This window comes from Phacochoerus africanus, chromosome 1, assembly GCF_016906955.1.
Source record: "Phacochoerus africanus isolate WHEZ1 chromosome 1, ROS_Pafr_v1, whole genome shotgun sequence".
Classification (NCBI taxonomy): domain Eukaryota; kingdom Metazoa; phylum Chordata; class Mammalia; order Artiodactyla; family Suidae; genus Phacochoerus; species Phacochoerus africanus.
In genome coordinates, this window is record NC_062544.1 from 108,350,094 (window position 1) to 108,369,651 (window position 19,558).

General features: G+C 41.7%; 1 protein-coding gene across 1 annotated transcript in view; it reads left to right on the forward strand.

Annotated features, from left to right (window-relative positions):
• The first annotated feature begins 105 nt into the window (after positions 1 to 105).
• Positions 106 to 19,558, forward strand: part of KIF15 (kinesin family member 15) — a 73,931-nt gene continuing 54,478 nt past the window's right edge. Inside the window, exons 1-4 of the mRNA XM_047771704.1 lie at positions 106 to 196; positions 12,075 to 12,117; positions 12,590 to 12,773; positions 15,747 to 15,823. Of these exons, the coding sequence (XP_047627660.1) occupies positions 178 to 196; positions 12,075 to 12,117; positions 12,590 to 12,773; positions 15,747 to 15,823 (323 nt within the window). The 5' untranslated portion in view covers positions 106 to 177. The remainder of the gene's footprint in view (positions 197 to 12,074; positions 12,118 to 12,589; positions 12,774 to 15,746; positions 15,824 to 19,558) is intronic.

Genomic DNA, 19,558 nt, shown 5'->3' on the forward strand with positions numbered 1-19,558 from the left:
CCGCCCCCCGGGCCGTAGGCCGGGCAACATGGCGGCCTCCGTATTGGCGTCAACGTCCGACCTGAGCGCCAAATTCAAATTCGCGGCCATCTTGAGTGGGCGGAATCCCATCGGGCTGCGCCGCTAGAGTTGAGGGCGCTTGCTTCCACCGTCTCGGCATCGAGGGGTGAGAATACCATGGCGCCAGGTTGCAAAAGTAAGTGAGGAGCCCCGACCTCTTAACCCCCTCCCCCCGCCTCCAAATGCAAGGTTTTCTGCTGGGCGTGAAGGGCAGGAGCGGACTGAGTGCCAAGGGGTGTTTGGAAACTGTCTCTCCAAGACAATGTTCTGATGGAACAGCTTTCTTCGCTTCCATCTATGTCCTGGGCGCACGCTACGACCCAGATGCAGTTCTAGGAGGTGGGGCTGAGGTGAGAACCTAAACCGAGAGCCCTCATCCAGGCAGTTGGCTTTTAAGCGACTGCTAGTCCTTCCTTTCCGTACTCCGTCCTGTCCTTTCGTCGCAGAGGCTGCCTCTCCAGGTATCCTCACCTGAGGGTGGGCCCAAGCTCTCACCACCTTCTGCGTGTTTCCACAGTACTGACTTTCCTGAAGGGGTGAACTTAATATTTGTTCCAAGCATGTACTTTTAGGAGGGTCCGCTGTGGGCTCTCCTTAGATAAGGGACTTTTAAAGCAGACTTAAGTAGTATCTTTTTATGTTCTCACTATTCCTTTTTTCTTCTCAAGGGGACCCTTCTAGTTTCTTCCTTTTTCTCATGAGGGGAGCCTGTCACTTTTGCTTTTTATAAAACCCTTCAATTTTCACTAATTTTTGGTCCTTTGCTGTTCGTATGTAAATGCCCCCACCCCTTACATGATCTAAGCCTTTAAGGAGTCTTTTGTTTTTTGTTTGTTTGTTTTGTTTTGTTTTCTACGGCCGCTTCCTTCGGCATATGGAGGTTCCCAGGCTAGGGGTCTAATCGGAGCTGTAGCTGCCGGCCTACGCCAGAGCCACAGCAACTTGGGATCCAAGCCGCATCTGCAACCTACACCACAGCTGACGGCAACACGGGATCCCTAACCCATTGAGCAAGGTCAGGGATACGAACCGAAACCTCATGGTTCCTAGTCGGATTCGTTAACCACTGTGCCACGACGGGAACTCCAGGAGTCTTTTGTTTTTTAAAGCTGGTTTTGAACTGATTTGATGAATCTCAGGGAATGGTGGAATGGAAATGAGGTGATGCCTATGTTAGAAGATTGAACAAATTGTGAACTTTTGGTGGTATTTGAGTCTTACAGTAACATTAATGCCTCTAGCTGTCTATTGTTGTTGTTGTTTTCTGCTGTCTAGGGGCGCACCCAGCGGCTCCTGAAGGTTCCCAGGCTGGGGGTCCAACTGGAGCTGTAGCCGCTGGAGTACACCACAGCCCCAACAACTCAGGATCCGACTTGAATCCGCGGTGCACATCCATCCACACCACCTCCAGATCCCCAGGCTACTGAGGGAGGCCAGGGATGGAACCGACAACCTCATGGTTCCTAGTTGGACTCGTTTCTGCCGTGCCAGGACGGGAACTCCTGTGATTCTTTTCTGATGTGTTGCCTCACTAACTTTTTGGGTCAGTCACACCATCACCTGAGCACCTCAGCTCTCTTTTTCCATTTAAAATGTTCCTTTTCTATCTGCTGTTGCCCTGAGCTGTGGTGTAGGTCCCAGACTCCGCTGGGATTCTGCATTGTTGTGGCTGTGATGTAGGCCAGCAGCTGTAGCTCCGATTAGACCCTTAGTCTCCCAACTTCCACATGCTGCAGGTGCGGCCCTAAAAAGCAAAATAAATAAATAAATAAAATAAAATGTTCCTCTCCCTCCACTGTTTTCTGAATTTTGAAAATATTAGCACACACACTTATATTATTGGACCAAAATGTTCATCGTGCTTTCTGGGCGCAATTACAGTACTTGCTCGTTGCAGGGTAAATCTGGATTCAAACAGGAGAATTGATACCTGTGATATAATTAGAGCATCTGTTTATTTAATGGAAGTGACATGTATATGAATGAGATTGTCTATCAAAGGATTCCGTCATGTTTATCTACCTCGCTTTTTAGAAGGAATGGAAACAAGGGTATTCACATCTCCTCTTTATGATGGTGGTGATTTCCATGGGAAACTTTCCCACTCCTTTAAATTTGCTAGCAAAGTTGAGGTTGATGATTTCCCTATGGGTTCTGCTGTGGGAACAATTGATTAGTTTTGGCTGTTCTTTTAAAACAATAATTTATAAATGGAGGTATAGTTGATTTACAATATGTTAATTTTTGCTCTACAGCAAAGTGATTCTGTTATACATAGAATATATACATTCTTTTTTTAAAATACTTTTTCCATTATGATTTGTCATAGGATATTGAATGTAGTTCCCTGTGCTATACAGTAGAACCTTGTCCATCCATTCTAAATGTAATACATCTGCTAACCCCAGCTTTCCAGTCCATCCCTCTCCCAACCCCCTCCCTCTTGGCAACCACAGGTCTGTTCTCTATGTCCCTGAATCTGTTTCTGTTCCATAGGTTCATTTGTGTCATATGATTTTTTATTTTTTTGGTTGTGCTTATGGAATGTGTAAGTTCCTGGGCCAGGGATCCAACCTGTGCCACAGCAGTGATAATGCTGGATCCTTAACCTGCCGTGCCACCAGGGAACTCCTCTTCTAGGAGTTTTATGCTGTCATGTCTTATGTTTAAGTCTTTAAGCCATTTTGAGTTTATTTTTGTGTATGGTGTAAGGGTGTGTTCTAACTTTGATTTTCATGGGACTGTCCAAATATGCCAGTTCCACTTGCTGAAGAGACTGTCTTCCTTGCCTCCTTTGTCAAAGATTAATTGACCATAGGTGTCTGGGTTTATTTCTGGCTTTTTCTTCTATTCCACTGATCCATATGTCTGTTTTTGTGCCAATACCACATGCTGTTTGATGACTGTAGCTTTGTACTACTTACTGTCTGAAGTCTGGGAGGGTTATGCCTCCTGCTCCCCCCCCCCCCAGGATTGCTTTGGAAATTCTGGGTCTTAAATGGTTCTATATAAATTTTAGGATTATTTGTTCTATTTCTGTGAAAAATGTCATGAGAATTTTATTTATTTATTTATTTGTTTATTTTTGCTTTTTAGGGTCGCACCTGAGGCATATGGAGGTTCCCAGGCTAGGGGTCAAATCAGAGCTACAGCTGCTGTAGCAACACTGGATCCGAGCTGCGTCTGTGACTTACACCACAGCTCACGGCAGTGCCAGATCCTTAACCCACTGAGCGAGGCCAGCGATGGAACCGGCAACCTCACAGTTCCTAGTCTGATTTGTTTCTGCTGTGCCCCAGAGGGGACTCCATGAGTAATTTGATAAGGATCACAGTAAATCTGTAGATTGCTTTGGGTAGTGTAGTTTTGCCTTTTCTTTTTATTTTTTTTCTTTTCATTTTTGGCTGCCCCAAGGCATATGGAGTTGCCAGGATGGGAATCATCCAAGCTGCAGTCGTGACCTAAGCTTCAGCAGTGGCAGCACCAGATCCTTTACCCACTATCAGATCCCCATCCCAGCACTCCCAAGATGCCACCTATCCAGTTGAGCCACAGTGGGAGTTCCAGTTTTGCCTTTTTTTTTTTTGTCTTTTTAGGGCTGCACCCTCAGCATATGGAGGTTCCCAGACTAGGGGTCTAGTTGGAGCTGAAGCGACCAGCCTAGGCCACAGCCACAGCAACATGGAATCCAAGCCACATCTACAACCTACACCATAGCTCACGGCAACCCCAGATCCTTAACCCACTGAGCAAGGCCAGGGATCGAACCCAAGTCCTCATGGCACTAGTTGGGTTCGTTAACCACTGAGCCACAAGGAGAACTCTGCCTATTCTTGAATTTCATGTAAATGGTACAGTATTTTTGTTCTAGCTTCTTTTACTGAACATTATGTCTGTGAGCATTGTTTGTTGTATATAGTGGTGGTTTTCATTGCTATTTAGGGTTCCATTATGTCACTATATGTATTTTGTTCATTCTATTGAGGACCTCAGAGTTGAAAGACTTTTACAGTGAATGCCTGCAAAGGACCTCTTATAATGTCAACATTTTATGGCAGCCACATGATAAATTATACTCCCTTTAACCTTTAAGACCAAGTAGGAATTCCTGCTCTGGTGCAGTGGGTTAAGAATCTGACTACAGCAGCTAGGATCGCTGAGGAAGCTCAAGTTCTATCCCCAGCCAGGTGCAGTGGGTTAAAGGATCTGGCCTTATTGCAGCTGCAGCTGCAGCTCAGATTCGATCCCTGGCACAGGAACTTCCACATGCCCGGGGTGTGGCCATAAAATTAAAAAAAAAAAAAAAAAAGAAGACATCGCGTAATGAAGTGGTTAAGAGACTGAGCTATAGACCCAGAATGCATTCAAATCTTAGCAATGAAAAAAAAAAAAAAACAAAAACCCTAGCACTAATCAGAGAGAACATTTCTTCAGGTCTCAATTCTGAATACTGCCAGAATATTTGCCTCTGCAATTTTATTTATATACATGTATATATTTCAATTTATATATTATATATAATTGAAGTATAGTTGATTTACAGTATTGTTCCATTTTTTATTTTACTTTATTTCATTATTGGCTTATTAGCTTTGCTGCTGCTGCTTTTTATGTGTGTGAACATTAAATTTTGGAATAATTTTAGATTTATAGAAAAGTTATACACATGTACAGATCAGTATTCATTCAGTCACTAGCTTTGTGAATCTCTGATTTTTTTACCCTGCAAATTCAATTTGCCTTGCCTTCCCCAGACTATTTTCAACCCAGTGAGACCACCAAGCTCTATCTGGACTCCCCTTCCCGTGCAGAGCACTTGAGACTCCAAGCCATGAAGCTGGGGCCATGGAAGGCCTCACCCTCTGTTGTTTCCCGTCTCTCAGGATCACTTTATTGTGCTGTCTTTTGCCCAGTGTCTGAACAGTTGTGGCATGTATTTTGCCCAGTTTCGTAGTTATTTTGAAGAGTAAATCTAGTCCCTGTTACTCTGTCATGGCTGGAGGTGGACCTCTGGGTCTGTTATTGGTTCACCTTTACACCTGGGGTATCATCTTTCAGTCTCCCATTTGAAAGCTTGAGGCATTATCAGGACTCTGAATACCAGTTTTTTGTTCTACTCTGTGAGTCTGTTTAAAAAAGCTCAAATTCTCAGCCTTTTAGCTGCAGCTTTCAGAATTTGTAATCTCTTTGAGGGCAAAAGCAGCCTCAGATGCTGTGTTTATACCTCTAGGTTTCCCTCCCTTCTGCTATTTTGGCTCCACAATTCCTGACTGCCTCAGCAGAACTCCAGCGCCTTCAGGTAGATGTTTTCTGTAGTTTTTCTGCTTTTCTGGTTGCTTTCAGGCAGGAGGATTGGTTTGAAATAAACTAGTCTTTAGTTCTGGTCTATAATAGTAAGGAAAACCTTACTCTAATAAATTTGATTTCATTCCAGGATTAAAAAAAAAATCTGTACCTGAGGAAGCATAAAAAGATTGAAACAAATCCTGTTATCATGAAGAAAGGCTGCCACCCATGGTGTTGTTGTGTCCCCCCCCAGTAGATTCCTGCCTAGCAACTCAGATCCTGCTTCTGCTATTACTACTGCTTAACTTGCAGGGATGACCTGAACATTTTAATTCCAAGTGGTTAAAAAAAACCCCGAAAACCCCCCTTGTATAAAATGTGTTAGAATTCATTGTTGTTGTAGATAATAGTCGTTTTGGTCCCTTGGGAACTTAAGATACAAATCACATACTGTACTATGGAGTTACCCGTATGAAGTGTAAAATTAAATGGTTTTTTAGTATATATACAGATATGTGCAACTATCCTTGTAGTCAATTTTAGAACCTTTTCATCACCTCAAAAAGAAATCTCATATCCTTTAGCTCTCACCCTCCTACCTCCCTATCCCTCACCAGAACTAAGTAACCAGCAAATCTACTCGCTGTCTGCCTAGATCTTTTCATTATTCAAAGTGGTATATTGAAGTCTCCAACTGTTACTGTTGAATTGTCTTTTTCTCCCTTCATTTCTTGTCATTTTTTTTTTTGTGTGTGGCTTTTTAGGGCCCCACCTGCGACATATGAAAGTTCCCAGGCTAGAAGTTGAATCACAGCTACAGCCGCCACCCTACACTACAGCTCACAGCAATGCCAGATCTGAGCTGCGTCTGTGACAGCTCAGGACAACGTGGATCCTTAACCTATTGAGCAGGGCTAGGGATTGAATCCACTTTCTCATGGATTCGAGGTGGGTTCATTAACTGCTGGGCCATGAAGGGAACTCCCTTTGTCAGTTTTTGCTTCATGTATTTTGGTGCTTTGTTGTTAGGTTAGTATGTTTACATCTCTGTTCTCTTCTTGGTGGTTTGGCTTTTTTATCATTTTAAAATGTTCCTCTTTATCTCTGGTAACTTTGTTTTAAAGTGTGTTTTGTCTGAAAACCAGTATAGCCACTCCTGCTTTCTTGTGTTTGAACTTTTGAATCTAAAGTATGTTTCCTATAGAGAGTATATAGTTGGAACATGTTTTTTTCATCTAGCCTGATAATCTCTGCCTTTTGATTGGGTGGTTTAATCCATTCTTATGTTATTAGTGATGTGGTAGGATTCAACATCTGCCATTTACTTTTCGATTTCTTTCTTTTCTTTTCTTTTTTCTTTTTTTCCTTTTCTAGGACCGCTCCGGCAGCATATGGAGGTTCCCAGGTTAGGGGTCGAATTGAAGCTGTAGCCGCCAGCCTATGCCAGAGCCACAGCAAGGCGGAATCCAAGCTGCGTCTGCAACCTACACTACAGCTCACAGCAACGCCGGATCCTTAACCCACTGAGCAAGGCCAGGGATTGAACCCACAACCTCATGGTTCCTAGTCAGATTCGTTAACTACTGTGCCACGATGGACACTCCCTACTTTTCATTTTCTCTGTCTCATTTTTTTTTTTGTTACTCTATTCTTCCTTTACTGCTTTCTTTTTTTGAAGTGGTTTTTATATGGTTGCTTCGAGGTTTAACATGTACGTCTTAACAGCATTAGATGCAGATTTATAATAGCTTAATTCCAGTGATACAAACATTGGGGGTTCCTGCTATAGCACAGTGGGTTAAAGATCAGGTGTGGCTGCAGCTGTGGTGTAGGTCACACTTGTGGCTCAGATTCAGTCCTGGCCTTGTAATTTCCATATACCTCGGGTGTGGCCAAAAAAAATTACTCCTATGTAGCTCTATTCCTTTCCCCCCTTTTTGGCATTATTGTTAAACACATTACATCTGTTGTTACAAACCCAACAGTATATTACTTTACCATTTTAATGATTTATTTATTTATTTACTTAGGGCCGCAACCACGGCATATGGAAATTTCCAGGCTAGGGGTCGAATTGGAGCTGTAGCTGCAGACCTATACCACAGCTCACAGCAGTGCTGGATACCCAACCCACTGAGTGAGGCCAGGGATCAAACTTATGTCCTCGTGGATCCTAGACAGATTCATTTCCATCAAGCCAGGACAGGAATTTCCTACTTTACCATTTTTAGTCATTTCCTTTAGTATGGTTTTATTCTTACCCACTTTCTTCCCACCTCCCAGTTTTCGAACTGTTACTGTCAAATATACATATATTACGTTTCTATATGTTATAGGCACAACAATACATTATATACACATTATTTTATACAGTTGTCTTTTGGGGGGGCGGGGTTGGGCCTATGGCATGTGGAAGTTCCCAGGCCAGAGATCAAGCCCCAACCACTACAATAACAATGCTGGGTCCTTAACCCACTGAGCCACAAGGGAATTCCCATACAATTGTTTTTTAAATCAAGTAAGAGAAGGAGAAAATAGGCATTTCTATTACCTTTATAATTACGTAATTACTTTACCTGGTTGGCGCCTTTGATTTTTTTTTTTTTTTTCTTCATGTGGATTCAAATTACTGTTTGCAGACGCTTGCTTTCAAGCTGAAGAACTTGACTATTTCTTGTAAGGTGGGCCCTTTAGCAACAAATTCTCTAGTTCCTCTGGCCTCTCTTGTTTCTGCTGAGAAGTAAGCTGTTATCTAATTGCGGTTCTCTCATAAGTAATGGCTTTCAGCATTTTCACTATGATGTGGGATTTGTTGAACTTCCTGGATGTGTAGATTTTTTTTTAATGAATTTGGGAAGTTTTTGGCCATTATTATTATTATTTTTTTTTGAATTTTTGTGTTCTTTCTCCTCGTTCCTCTCCTGATACTCCCTATTCCATGTACGTTGTTATGCTTAATGGTGCCCCACATTTCCCTGAGGCTCACTTCATTTTCCTTCATTCTTTTTTTCCCCTCTGTTCTCTGGCTCTTATAATTTCTTTTGATCTATATTATATTAGAGCTTGCTTGTTCTTTTTTCTGCCTGTTCAAATCTACTTTTGAGCCACTCGAGTGAATTTTTATGTCAGTTACACTTTTCAACTCCAGAATTTCCATTTGGTTCTTCTTTTAAAAAATAATTTCTGTCTCTCTTGATAGTCCCTATTTGATGCAATATCATCCTCACACCTTCCTTTAATTCTTTAATTTGTGTGTGTGTGTGTGTGTTTTTGGCTTTTCTAGGGCCATTTCCCACAGCATATGGAGGTTCCCAGGCTAGGGGTCAGAGCCACAGCAACGCGGGATCTGAGCCGCGTCTGCGACCTACACCACAGCTTACGGCAACGCTAGGATCGTTAACCCACTGAGCAAGGCCAGGGATCGAACCCACAACCTCATGGTTCCTAGTTGGATTCGTTAACCACTGAGCCACCACGGGAACTCCTAATTCTTTAATTATGATTTCCATTAGTTCTGTACATGTTTATAATGGCTGCTTTAACGTCTTTTCCTGATAAATCTAACATCTGGGCACTCACAGGCAGTTTCTGATGCCTGTTTTTTTTCTGGTTTATAGGTCACATTTTTTGTTTCTTTGAGTTCCTTGTAAATTTTTCTTTGAAACTTGACATCTTAGATAATATGTTGTAGCTGCTCTGGGTTCTTGGTCTCCTCACCCTCTGAGATTTGTTATTTGCTTGTTTATTTGTTTAGTGACTAGCTATTGTGTCTTGGTGAAGTCTCTTTCCCTCTCACCATCTTAAGTCTGGTGTTTTTTCGCTAGGAGGTCCAGCTTTGGGTTTGCCCACAGGCACCCTGGGATGGTGGTGGGAATCTCTTTCTTTCTATGGCCAACTCAGCTGTGTCAGTTGCTTTCCCTATTGTTTTGCACGATGCCCTGGGGCAAAAATTGCCCTCCAAACTAATCTGGTTAAATTCTTGACCCTTTGAAGGACCAATTTCTGAGGTCTCTGATAATTCTTTTGACTTCAGCAAATGTGCTCTCAGCTGTTTGATACCCTAGTTCTCGCCTGTAAACTAACAGGCCTGCAGTTTAGCTCCTATCCTGCATTTCCTAATTGCCTTTCACTACAGCCTTCATTGTTCTTGAGACTACCATTAGCCCTGAACTTTTTCATGCTACGTTGCAAAAGAAGCCAGCTCAGTTGGGAAGGGTTTAGCTGGTATTTTATGACCTCTTTCTTGAGGCACAATCTCAGAGCCAAGTTGCTGAAACTGGGCAGCCTGGGGATGATGACAGTCTTTTTGCAGAGTGACACCCCTGCTCTCATTGCTGAATGTTTGGTGTGTGTGTGTGTGTGTGCAGCAGCCTGGGGTCCTCTTCACTTGCCTCTTCTGCCTGGGAAAAAGGCTTCTCTTATGTCAGGAAAGCCCTACAAAGCCTACTACTGCCTGCAAAGCCAGGTCGAGGATCATCAGGGCTCAGTGTTACCTGAAAATTGGGTTCAACTCTTGGTGGTTATCAATAGATACAACCCTGCCAAAGATTGGGAGAAGGAAGGATTTATTATTACTTGGAGCAAGTATGGAGAGCAGTGGGGATCTTCCCCAAGGCTGTGCCTTCTTGAACTGCAAAACTGGGAAAATTTTAAGCTAAAGGTACATACATATTCATGAAGGGACTTGAGCAGAGAAGAATTCAACATAGTATCGGGGCAAAGGTTGACATCGTCCAAGCTTTAGTTGATTGAAGTCCAGAGTGTCAACTTCATTCTGTCCTCCGCTTGACCAGGGGTCTTAGTTCCTGCAGAACTCAAAGACTGTATCAGATTATTGTGTATGTCCATGTCCCTTGAAGAGGAACTAAAACAAACTGTTTATTTGTTGCACCGTTGTTTCTTGACTGCTTTTCCTTTGTTCCTGCATCCCCCCACTTCCCTTAAGATCATTGTTTCCTGAGACCTGTTCAAAGGCAAGCATTGTAGCCAGGCTTAGATCACAAAATGGCTTAGGCTAAAATGGCTTCTTATGTCAGGAAAGCCCTGCCTGGTTCTCTTACTCTGAGGACCTCCTAACCTATCTGCTTACACCACTATTCTCAGCATGCTGTGTGCAAGGTAGAGCCTCATTCCATGAGTTGGAAGCCTGTCAATCATGCCCACCTGGGACTTAGCTTCAGCATCAGACAGCTGGTTGGAGTCAGGATTGGAAACTGATAACCTGCTTCTCGTGGGAAGAAAGCCTTTCAAATGGGAGGTGGGAGTAGAGGGATCTGGGTGTTCTTGGCTCTGGAGTGGGGTCTGCAACTCTGAGCAGGAAGGGAGGGAGTGATCTTGGTTCAAGTACTAGAGACTCTCACCTTTCTTATGGAATTTTGTAGATTTTCTTGAATACATTTTCTTTATTTGCTGTTTGTCTTTAGGACCACTTCTAAAGACTTTAAATCGTGTTTATTTATTTCTTTCGGCTGTGCCTATTGCATGTGGAAGTACTTGGGCCAGGGATCAAACTCCAGCGAAAGCTATGAGAGCCACAGTAGTGAAAATGCCAGAGTCTTTTAAGTAGCTGAACCAAAAGGGAACTATAAAATGGTTTTTATTTTCTTATTTCACCAGTGTCACCGGGCAGTGGGTCAGTGGAGTTCCTCACTCTGTCATGCAGGAGGTTTTATCTCTGACTTCTTTTTTAACAGAATTTTTCTGCCTGCTGGGTTGAGAATAGATGTAGGTTGGGAGATGAGAGAGTGAGAGAATTAGAGTGATTATTGTAGTAACTCAAGTAAGGGATGTTGCTGGCTTAATTCCCATGCTGGTCATGACAGTAGATTTGACAAGAAGTTGCAGGATTCTGGATGTATTTTGAGGTAGAGCCAAAGATTCAACTTACAGATTGGGTATCAAGTATGAGAAAGAAGAGTCAGGGATGACGCCAAGGTTTTTGGCCTGAGCACTGGGAAGATGGAGTTGTTGTGAACTGAGGTGGAGAAGCTCGTTTGAGGTGGGGATGTAGTGATTAGGATCTCAGTTTTGGACACATTAAATTTGAGACATTGCCTGCTGGACATCCAACTGGAGATGTCTAGTAGATATGAGTCTGGGGCTCAGGAGAGGGGTCCAGGAAGAAGGTTAAAATTTGGGAAACATCAGTATATACATAACATTCAAAACCATGAGATTGGATATTTCCACCAACAGAACAGGTATGGTTAAAATAGAGGGGAAGGAGTTCCCATTGTGGCTCAGCAGTAACGAACCCAACTAGTATCCCTGAGGATGTGGCTTCCATCCCTGGCTCCTTGCCGAGTTGCCATGAGCTGAGGTATAGGTCCGAAGACTCGGGTTAGATCTGGTGTTGCTGTAGCATAGGCTGGCAGCTGAAGCTCTGGACCCCTAGCTGGAATTTCCATATGTTGTGGGTGTGGGTCTAAAAAGGGAAAAAATAAAAGGGGAAGATCAAGGCCTGGGCCCTGGAGTTCTAGTGGTTAAGGATCTGGCATTGTCACATTTGTGGCTTGGATTCCATCCCTGGCCTAAGACCTTCTGTGTGCCGAATGTGCACGCCCCCCGTCAAAAAAAAAAAAAAAAAAAAAAGAAAGAAAGAAAGAAAGGAAAAAGGCCTGGGCCCGGGAGCACCCTGCTGTCAGGTCAGGGAGCTGGGAGACTGAGAAGGAGTGACTTCTATTTTGCACTTTCAAACACCTTTAACGACTTCTTATCCTTTTTTCTAGCTGAGTTACGGAATGTGGCAAACTGTCAGTCTAACCAGCCAAGGTAAGGAAGGAAATTTTGTTGATAAGACGAAAAAAAATTAGGGACGTGGTATTCCTAAAACAACCATTTAGCCTAGTAAAGAGTACTTGTTTCAGAGTTAAGCTTGGTCCTTGGCTACCTGGAAACAAGGGACCCTCCCCCACCTTCCAGGCTAAAAGATGAAATCAATGACATAATTTTTCCTTGGGATGACTTATTATTGCTATTAAGAGGGAAGTCAGAAACAAGCAGAACTTGAGCCTCCTTCAAATTGACTTCTTTGGGGTTGATTTCAAGGAAAGGCTTTTAAAGATGGATATTGTGAAGCAAATCAGTAAAGGATGTCTGATATGTGAAACTCTTTGAAAAGAGGTAAATGTAAATGTGTAGATCTTGGGCTTTGTTGGGGAAACTCTTAGAAACCTTAGAATCTCTGTGAGGTTCAGATAATTTTTCTCCCATAAACTTAGCTCCTACATTTTTTTGTCTTTAGTAATGAAGGTGATGCCATCAAAGTTTTTGTGCGAATTCGCCCACTTACAGAGGGTTCTGGATTAGCTGATGGAGAGCAAAACTTATGCTTATCTGTGCTCTCCTCTACAACTCTCCGGTTACACTCCAACCCTGAGCCCAAGACGTTCACGTTTGATCATGTTGCAGACATGGACACCACTCAGGTAATGATAATTTTGAAAATTTTTTTGTTTCTGATCTCTTAGTTTGATAGAGCTCAGGTAAGGAAGCTCAAGCATTCCATAAATGTTTTAAATTTAATTTTATTAAATATTTTTCTTGCTTCATCAAACCTTGTACCAGAATGACAAGCTTGCTTTACTTTTTTTGGTTTGTTTTTGTTTTTTTAGGGCTGAATCTGAAACATATGGAAGTTCCCAGGCTAGGGTTCCAATCGGAGCTACCGCCGCTGGCCTATGCCACAGCCACAACAACGCCGGATCCAAGCCGAGTCTGCGACCTACACCACAGTTCATGGCAGCGCCGGATCCTTTAACCCACTGAGTGAAGCCAGGGATCAAACCCGAATCCTCATGGATACCAGTTGGGCTTGTTACCACTGAGCCATGACAGGAACTCCCTAAGCATTCTTTACTTTCTCTCTCCAATTAGTGATGAAGGTTAGTGAAAATGTATTTTTCACAGCCACTTGGGTGTTTGATAAGTATAGTTGAACTGCCTACTTCAAGAAGAGTGTCTTAGTTCTGGCTGCTGTAACACAAATATTACAGACTTGGTGGCTGGAATAATAAACATTTATTTCTCACAGTTCTGGAGGTTGGCAAATCCAAGATCAAGTCCATTGTCTGGTGAGGACTCACTTCCTGGCTTGTAGACAACTGCCTCCACTATGTTCTCACATAGTGGACAGAGAGAGAATTTTCTGTGTCTCTTATGAGACATGAGACATGATAGGCATACCTCATTCTCTTGTGCTTTGTAGATAATTGTGTTTTTGGTTTTTTTTTTTTAAACAATCAAAAGTTTGAGGTAACTCTGCATTGAACAGCTACATTAGTATCACTTTTTCAAAAGCTTTTGCTCATTTCATGTCGCTGTGTCACATTTTGCTAATTCTTGAAATATTTCATACTTTTTCGTTATTATATTTGTTAGGTGATCTGTAATCAGTGATCTTTGATGTTACTAATAATTGTTTTGCCATTTCTTAGCAATAAATTATGTTTAAATTAAGGCATATACATTGTTTTCTTAGAAATAATGTTATTATACACTTAATAGACTGCAGTATAGTATAAACATAACTGCTGTGTGCACCAGGAAACCAAAAAATTCATGTAACTTCCTTTATTGCTATATTCACTTTATTATGGTGGTCTGGAACCAAACCTGAAGTATCTCTGAGGTCTGCCTGTACGCCCATCATGGAGGTTCCACTCTCAGGACTAATTACCTCCCAAAGGCCCCATCTCCAAATACCATCACGTTAGAGATTAAGCTTTCAACATAAAAATTTTGGAGAGGATGCAGACACTCAGTCTATAGCAGGGCATGATAGATTTAAGATTACTCCATTGTCAATAACTTTTTCTAATTAAGGAGAATTTAGTTAAGATCTAGTCATTGCTGTTCAGTAGAACTTTCTGCACTGATGGAAATGATGTGTATCTGCTCTGTCCACTACATTAGCTTCTTCCCACATATAGCTGTTTAAGTTTAAATTATTATTTAAGATGAAATACAATTTAAAATTCACCTTTTCAGATTATTAATTTCTCAGATGCTCTAGCCACATGTGGCCTTTTATCTTTTTTTGAGGGGGCCATGCCTGCCACATGTGGAAGTTCCTAGGCCAGGGATGGAACCTGCACCGTAGCAGTGCCCCAAGCTGCAGTGACGCCAGATCCTTAACCCACTGAGCCAGCCATAGGGGAACACCAACACATGTGGCCTTCGAGCACTTGAAATGTGACTAGTGCATCTGAGGACTTGATTTTTTTTTTTTTTTTTGTCTTTTTGTTGTTGTTATTGTTGTTGTTGTTGTTGTGGCTATTTCTTGGGCCGCTCCCTTGGCATATGGAGGTTCCCAGGCTAGGGGTTGAATCGGAGCTGTAGCCACCGGCCTACGCCAGAGCCACAGCAATGCGGGATCTGAACCACGTCTGCAACCTACACCACAGCTCACAGCAACGCCGGATCGTTAACCCACTGAGCAAGGGCAGGGACCGAACCCTCAACCTCATGGTTCCTAGTCGGATTCGTTAACCACTGCACCACGACGGGAACTCCTTGACTTTTAATTTTTATTTGATTTTAATTAATTTAAATAATAGCCACATATGGCTAATGGCTACTGCATTGGACATCACAGATCTTGATTATTCCCTCATACACATAGATGTTTTTGTGAGACAGAGAGATCCTTAGGTCTTTTTTCTTTTGATCTAGGGCATGGCTGAACAATGGAAGTATAAAGTGAGCCACATACATAATTTAAAATTTTCTGGTAGCTACATTTTTAAAAAATAAAGAACAGATAAATTTAATTTTAATTCTGTATCTTATTTAACCCAGTATATCTAAAATACCATGTTAACATGTAATGAACATAAAGCAAGTTATTAATGATATATTCTCCATTTTTTTTCACGTTCAGTCTTCCAAATATGGTGTGTATTTTATACTCAAAACACATCTATTGTTTGGACTAGCCACATTTCAGGTGCTCTATAGCTGTGGCTCATGGCTACTCTACTAAACAGTGTAGGTCTGGGAATTTCTGTATTGTTGATAAGACTCCATCTACTTATGTGTAAAAATGAAAATAAAAATCAGATATTGATTATTTAGCACAGGCTTGTGGGAAAAATACTGAAATCATATAGGGCTTGGCATTTTATGCTAAGACCCGTATAATACTGCATACAATATGCTGAACAAAATTTTATATAAAGTCTAGACATGAGCTTTAAATCTGCAATTGCATAGGAGATTAATGGACATAATTATGTTTAGTAGATGTTTTAGCCCTTTTCCTATAGTAGATGTAATTTTCCTGTTGTTGCAAGTGTTAAAAAAAATCTAAGAAAGATTTTATTTTATATTTTAGAATGTAGTTTAGGGAAAATGTTTTTGTTTTTATGAAATGTTAACGTATTTGATGCTTACTTTTGTAGGAGTCTATGTTCTCAACTGTGGCCAAAGGCATTGTGGAGTCTTGCATGGGCGGTTATAATGGTACCATCTTCGCATAGTAAGTTGTTTGCTGTGTCCTTGTACAAGGGTACAATAGTAAGTGCTTCTCTTTGTTTTACTATGGCTGTTATAACAAGTGACCACATCTTTAGTGTCTTGAAACAACACAAATTTATTATCTTAGAGCTCTGTAAGTCAAAAGTCTGACACAGGTCTCTATGAACTAAAATAAAGATGTGAGCAGAGCTGTGTTCCTTTCTGAAAGCTCTAGAGGAGACTGTTTCCCAGTTTCTAGAGGCTACCCACATTACTTGGCTTATAGCCCCCGTTCTCTGTCATGACATGCAGTGACATGCAACTCCAGCTCTTGCTTAGTGATGTTGCTCTCTGTAGCTGGGCAGCCTCTCTAATTCGATTGGTCCCACCTGTGTAATCAGCATAGCAGGGATAAACTCCACCTCCTGAAAAGGAGAGTGTCTGCATAAGTTATTTGGGATTCTTCTGTAAGGAAGATTTGTCTTTTCATGTGTGTCTCTCTCCCTCCCTCCTTCTCTCTCTCTCTCTTTATCTGTATCTATTTAGTATGGACTCATGTATATTTGTTTTATGCTTTGGGTTATAATCTAATACTACATTATGTTTATTTTGTTGCTCATAATTGTTCTATCCTGGCCACTAAGAGCTATTTGAGATTGGTTTCTGTTGTCCTTTTGACTTGTCACATCTTTGCTTTTTTTTGAGTACTTCCTTTATGATGCTACAATAAAGGATCTTTATTTTATCTTGTATTTTCCTTGTCTGAGGCCTAGAATCAGCCATTTTGGCAAGGAACCCTGGTTCCTCTTATTGAAGAATGGTATTTATTTATTTATTTATTTTGGTCTTTTTGCTATTTCTTGGGCCACTCCTGTGGCATATGGAGGTTCCCAGGCTAGGGGTCGAATCAGAGCCATAGCCACTGGCCTACGCAAGAGCCACAGCAACGCGGGATCCGAGCCGTGTGTGCAACCTACACCACAGCTCACGGCAACGCCGGATCATTAACCCACTGAGCAAGGCCAGGGATCGAACCCGCAACCTCATGGTTCCTAGTCGGATTCGTTAACCACTGTGCCACGACGGGAACTCCTGAAGAATGGTATTTAGAAACCAAGAGGAGGGAGTTTCTGTTGTGTTACAGCAGGTTAGGAACCCGACATAGTGTCCATGAGGATGTGAGTTTGAACCCTGGCCTCATTCAGTGGATTAAGGATCTGGCGTTGCCACAAGGTATTGTGTAGGTTGCAGATCCAGCTTGGATCCCATATTGCTGTGGCTGTGGTGTAGGCCAGCAGCTGCAGCTCCAATTCAAACCCCAGTCCAGAACTTTCATGTGCCACAGGTTTGGCCCTGAAAAGAAAAATAAACCAAAAAACCAAGGGAGTAGGTGTGTTTGTTGCTACTGGAGTGTCATTCCTTCTAGGCTTTCTTAGCAGATAGAGCTAGGTAATGTATATTTTCTTTGTCATGCGTACAGACATATCTGTAATTGTTTCTCTTTTTTTTTTTTTTTGGCCATACTCATGCATGTGGAAGGTCCCAGAGCAGGGATCAAACCCATGCCACAACAGTGACCTAGCTGCTGCAATGACAGTGCCAGGTCCTTAACCCATTGTGCCACAGGGGAACTCCAAAATCCCCCCCCCCTTTTTTAAGCCTTAGAATTTCCTGTTAAAACCTCAGTTTTAACTGACCTAAGTAATTGTAAAATTGCTTAGTTCAGCTCATTTTCCACCTACCCCCTTCAGTGCAGTATGTCATGAATTTTTTTTTCTCTTTATGGCTGTACCTGCAGCATATGGAATTTCCTAGGCTAGGGGGTCAAATCAGAGCTGCAGCTGAGGCCTATGCCACAGCCATAGCAACACTACATCCAAGCCACATTTACCACCTATGCTGCAGCTTGTGACAATGCCAGATCCTTAACCCATGGAGCAAGGCCAGGGATCGAACATGTATCCTCACAGAGACTACATCATGGTCATAAGCCCACTGAGCCACAACAGGAACTCCATGAACTTGTAATTCAGTTAGATGCATGCCATCCCATTTAGGGCCTCATGTGTGGTGTGGCACATAGAGGTTCCCAGGCTAGGAGCTTCAGCCCGGCCTTTGCCACAGCCACACCAGATCCAAGCCATATCTGCAACCTACACCACAGCCCACAGCAATGCCAGATCCTTAACCCCGGGGCCAGGGATTGAACTGGTGTGACCTCATGGACACTGGCTGGGTTCATTACTGCTGAGCCACTGTGGTAATTTTTATTTATTTTGCATACTTTAATGTTTACGCTTTGTGATGTACAGTTGCATAGTCTTGACAAATGCAGGCACCCATGTATTTGGCACCCCAGTGCTGAAGAGAGCAGTTCAGAGTTCCCTTTGTTTATCTCCTTTTGTGTCAGGCACTCCCCCTTACCCTGATTACTAGATATAGTTTCCATTCCCATAGTTTGGGCTTTTTTCGGAGTGTCACATGATTGGCAGTCTATAATTATTATTTTTAATGGCTGCACCTGTGGCGTATGGCAGTTCCCTGGTCAGGGATTGAATCTGAGCTGCAGCTGTGGCAACACTGGGTCTTTAACCCACCAAATCGGGGATTGCACCCGTAATTCTGAAGCGAACCAAGCCCTTGCAGTTGGATTATTAACCTACTGAGCCACAGCGGGAATTCCAAGTGTCGCATGATTGGGATCATATAATATGTAGCCTTTGGGATCTGGCTTTTTTCTTACTAAAATAAATTAAGATTTCTCTGTTGCATGTGTCAGTAACTTATTTATTTATTTGAGTAGTATTTTATTATGTGGATGTACCACAGTTTATCTCTTCCTCTGTTTAAGAATATCTTGGTTGCTTCCAATTTTTAAGCAATTATGAAGTTGCTATAAACATTTGAAAATTAGATTTTTCGTGACTATAAGTTTTCAAATCACTTGAGTAAAAAACTAGGAATACAGCTACTAGGTCATATAGTGTAAGAAACTGTCAAACTGTCTTCCAAATATATATTTAAAATTGAGTGATGATCCTGAATTTCTAAATGTTGGCAGCCTTAAAATATTGCTCTAGGTTTAATGTTGGAATGAAAGCTGGAGGTCCAGAGGGCATTGTGACAACCTTGGAAGTTATACAAGGTGAATTTTAGTATCATTTCAGATTTATTTCCTAAATAGGAATGTAACTTGTAGTATAATTTTCCTTTTCTTCTAGCAATAGACTTCCTAATTTTATTTAGAACCAAAGGTTTTTAATAAGATGTAGTGAATTATGTAATTCATTTTGAGCGCCGATGCTTTTTCTGTGTATGCCATTGGCTCATCTATAATTGGTTCAAAAGACAAGAAAATAAAAAATAGATTAAGAAGTTTAAAGCTTGGGTTCATATTGCACACATATCCTTCTTTGGAAATTTGCCTTTGCCTTTAATGCTTTTGATTTGTGTTCAGCAGAACTAAATGTTCTCTTTTGAGCAGTGAAACAGATAATCATTTTCTCCTGTGTTCTCAAGGGAAAAAAAGTTTTGTTTTTTTTTCCAGATAATTTGAGTGGTAAAGTTCAAAAATGAATTTGAAATAAGAGCCACAATTATCAGAGATTATATATCTTCAGAAATGTTTTCTTTGAAGATCCGGTAGCATACTAATTATAATATTTAATTTGAAAATTGCTTTTGGTAGTCAAGGGTGGAAATGAGAAACACATGGAGGGATATGAACATTTGATTTATTGGCTGGATGAGCACATTC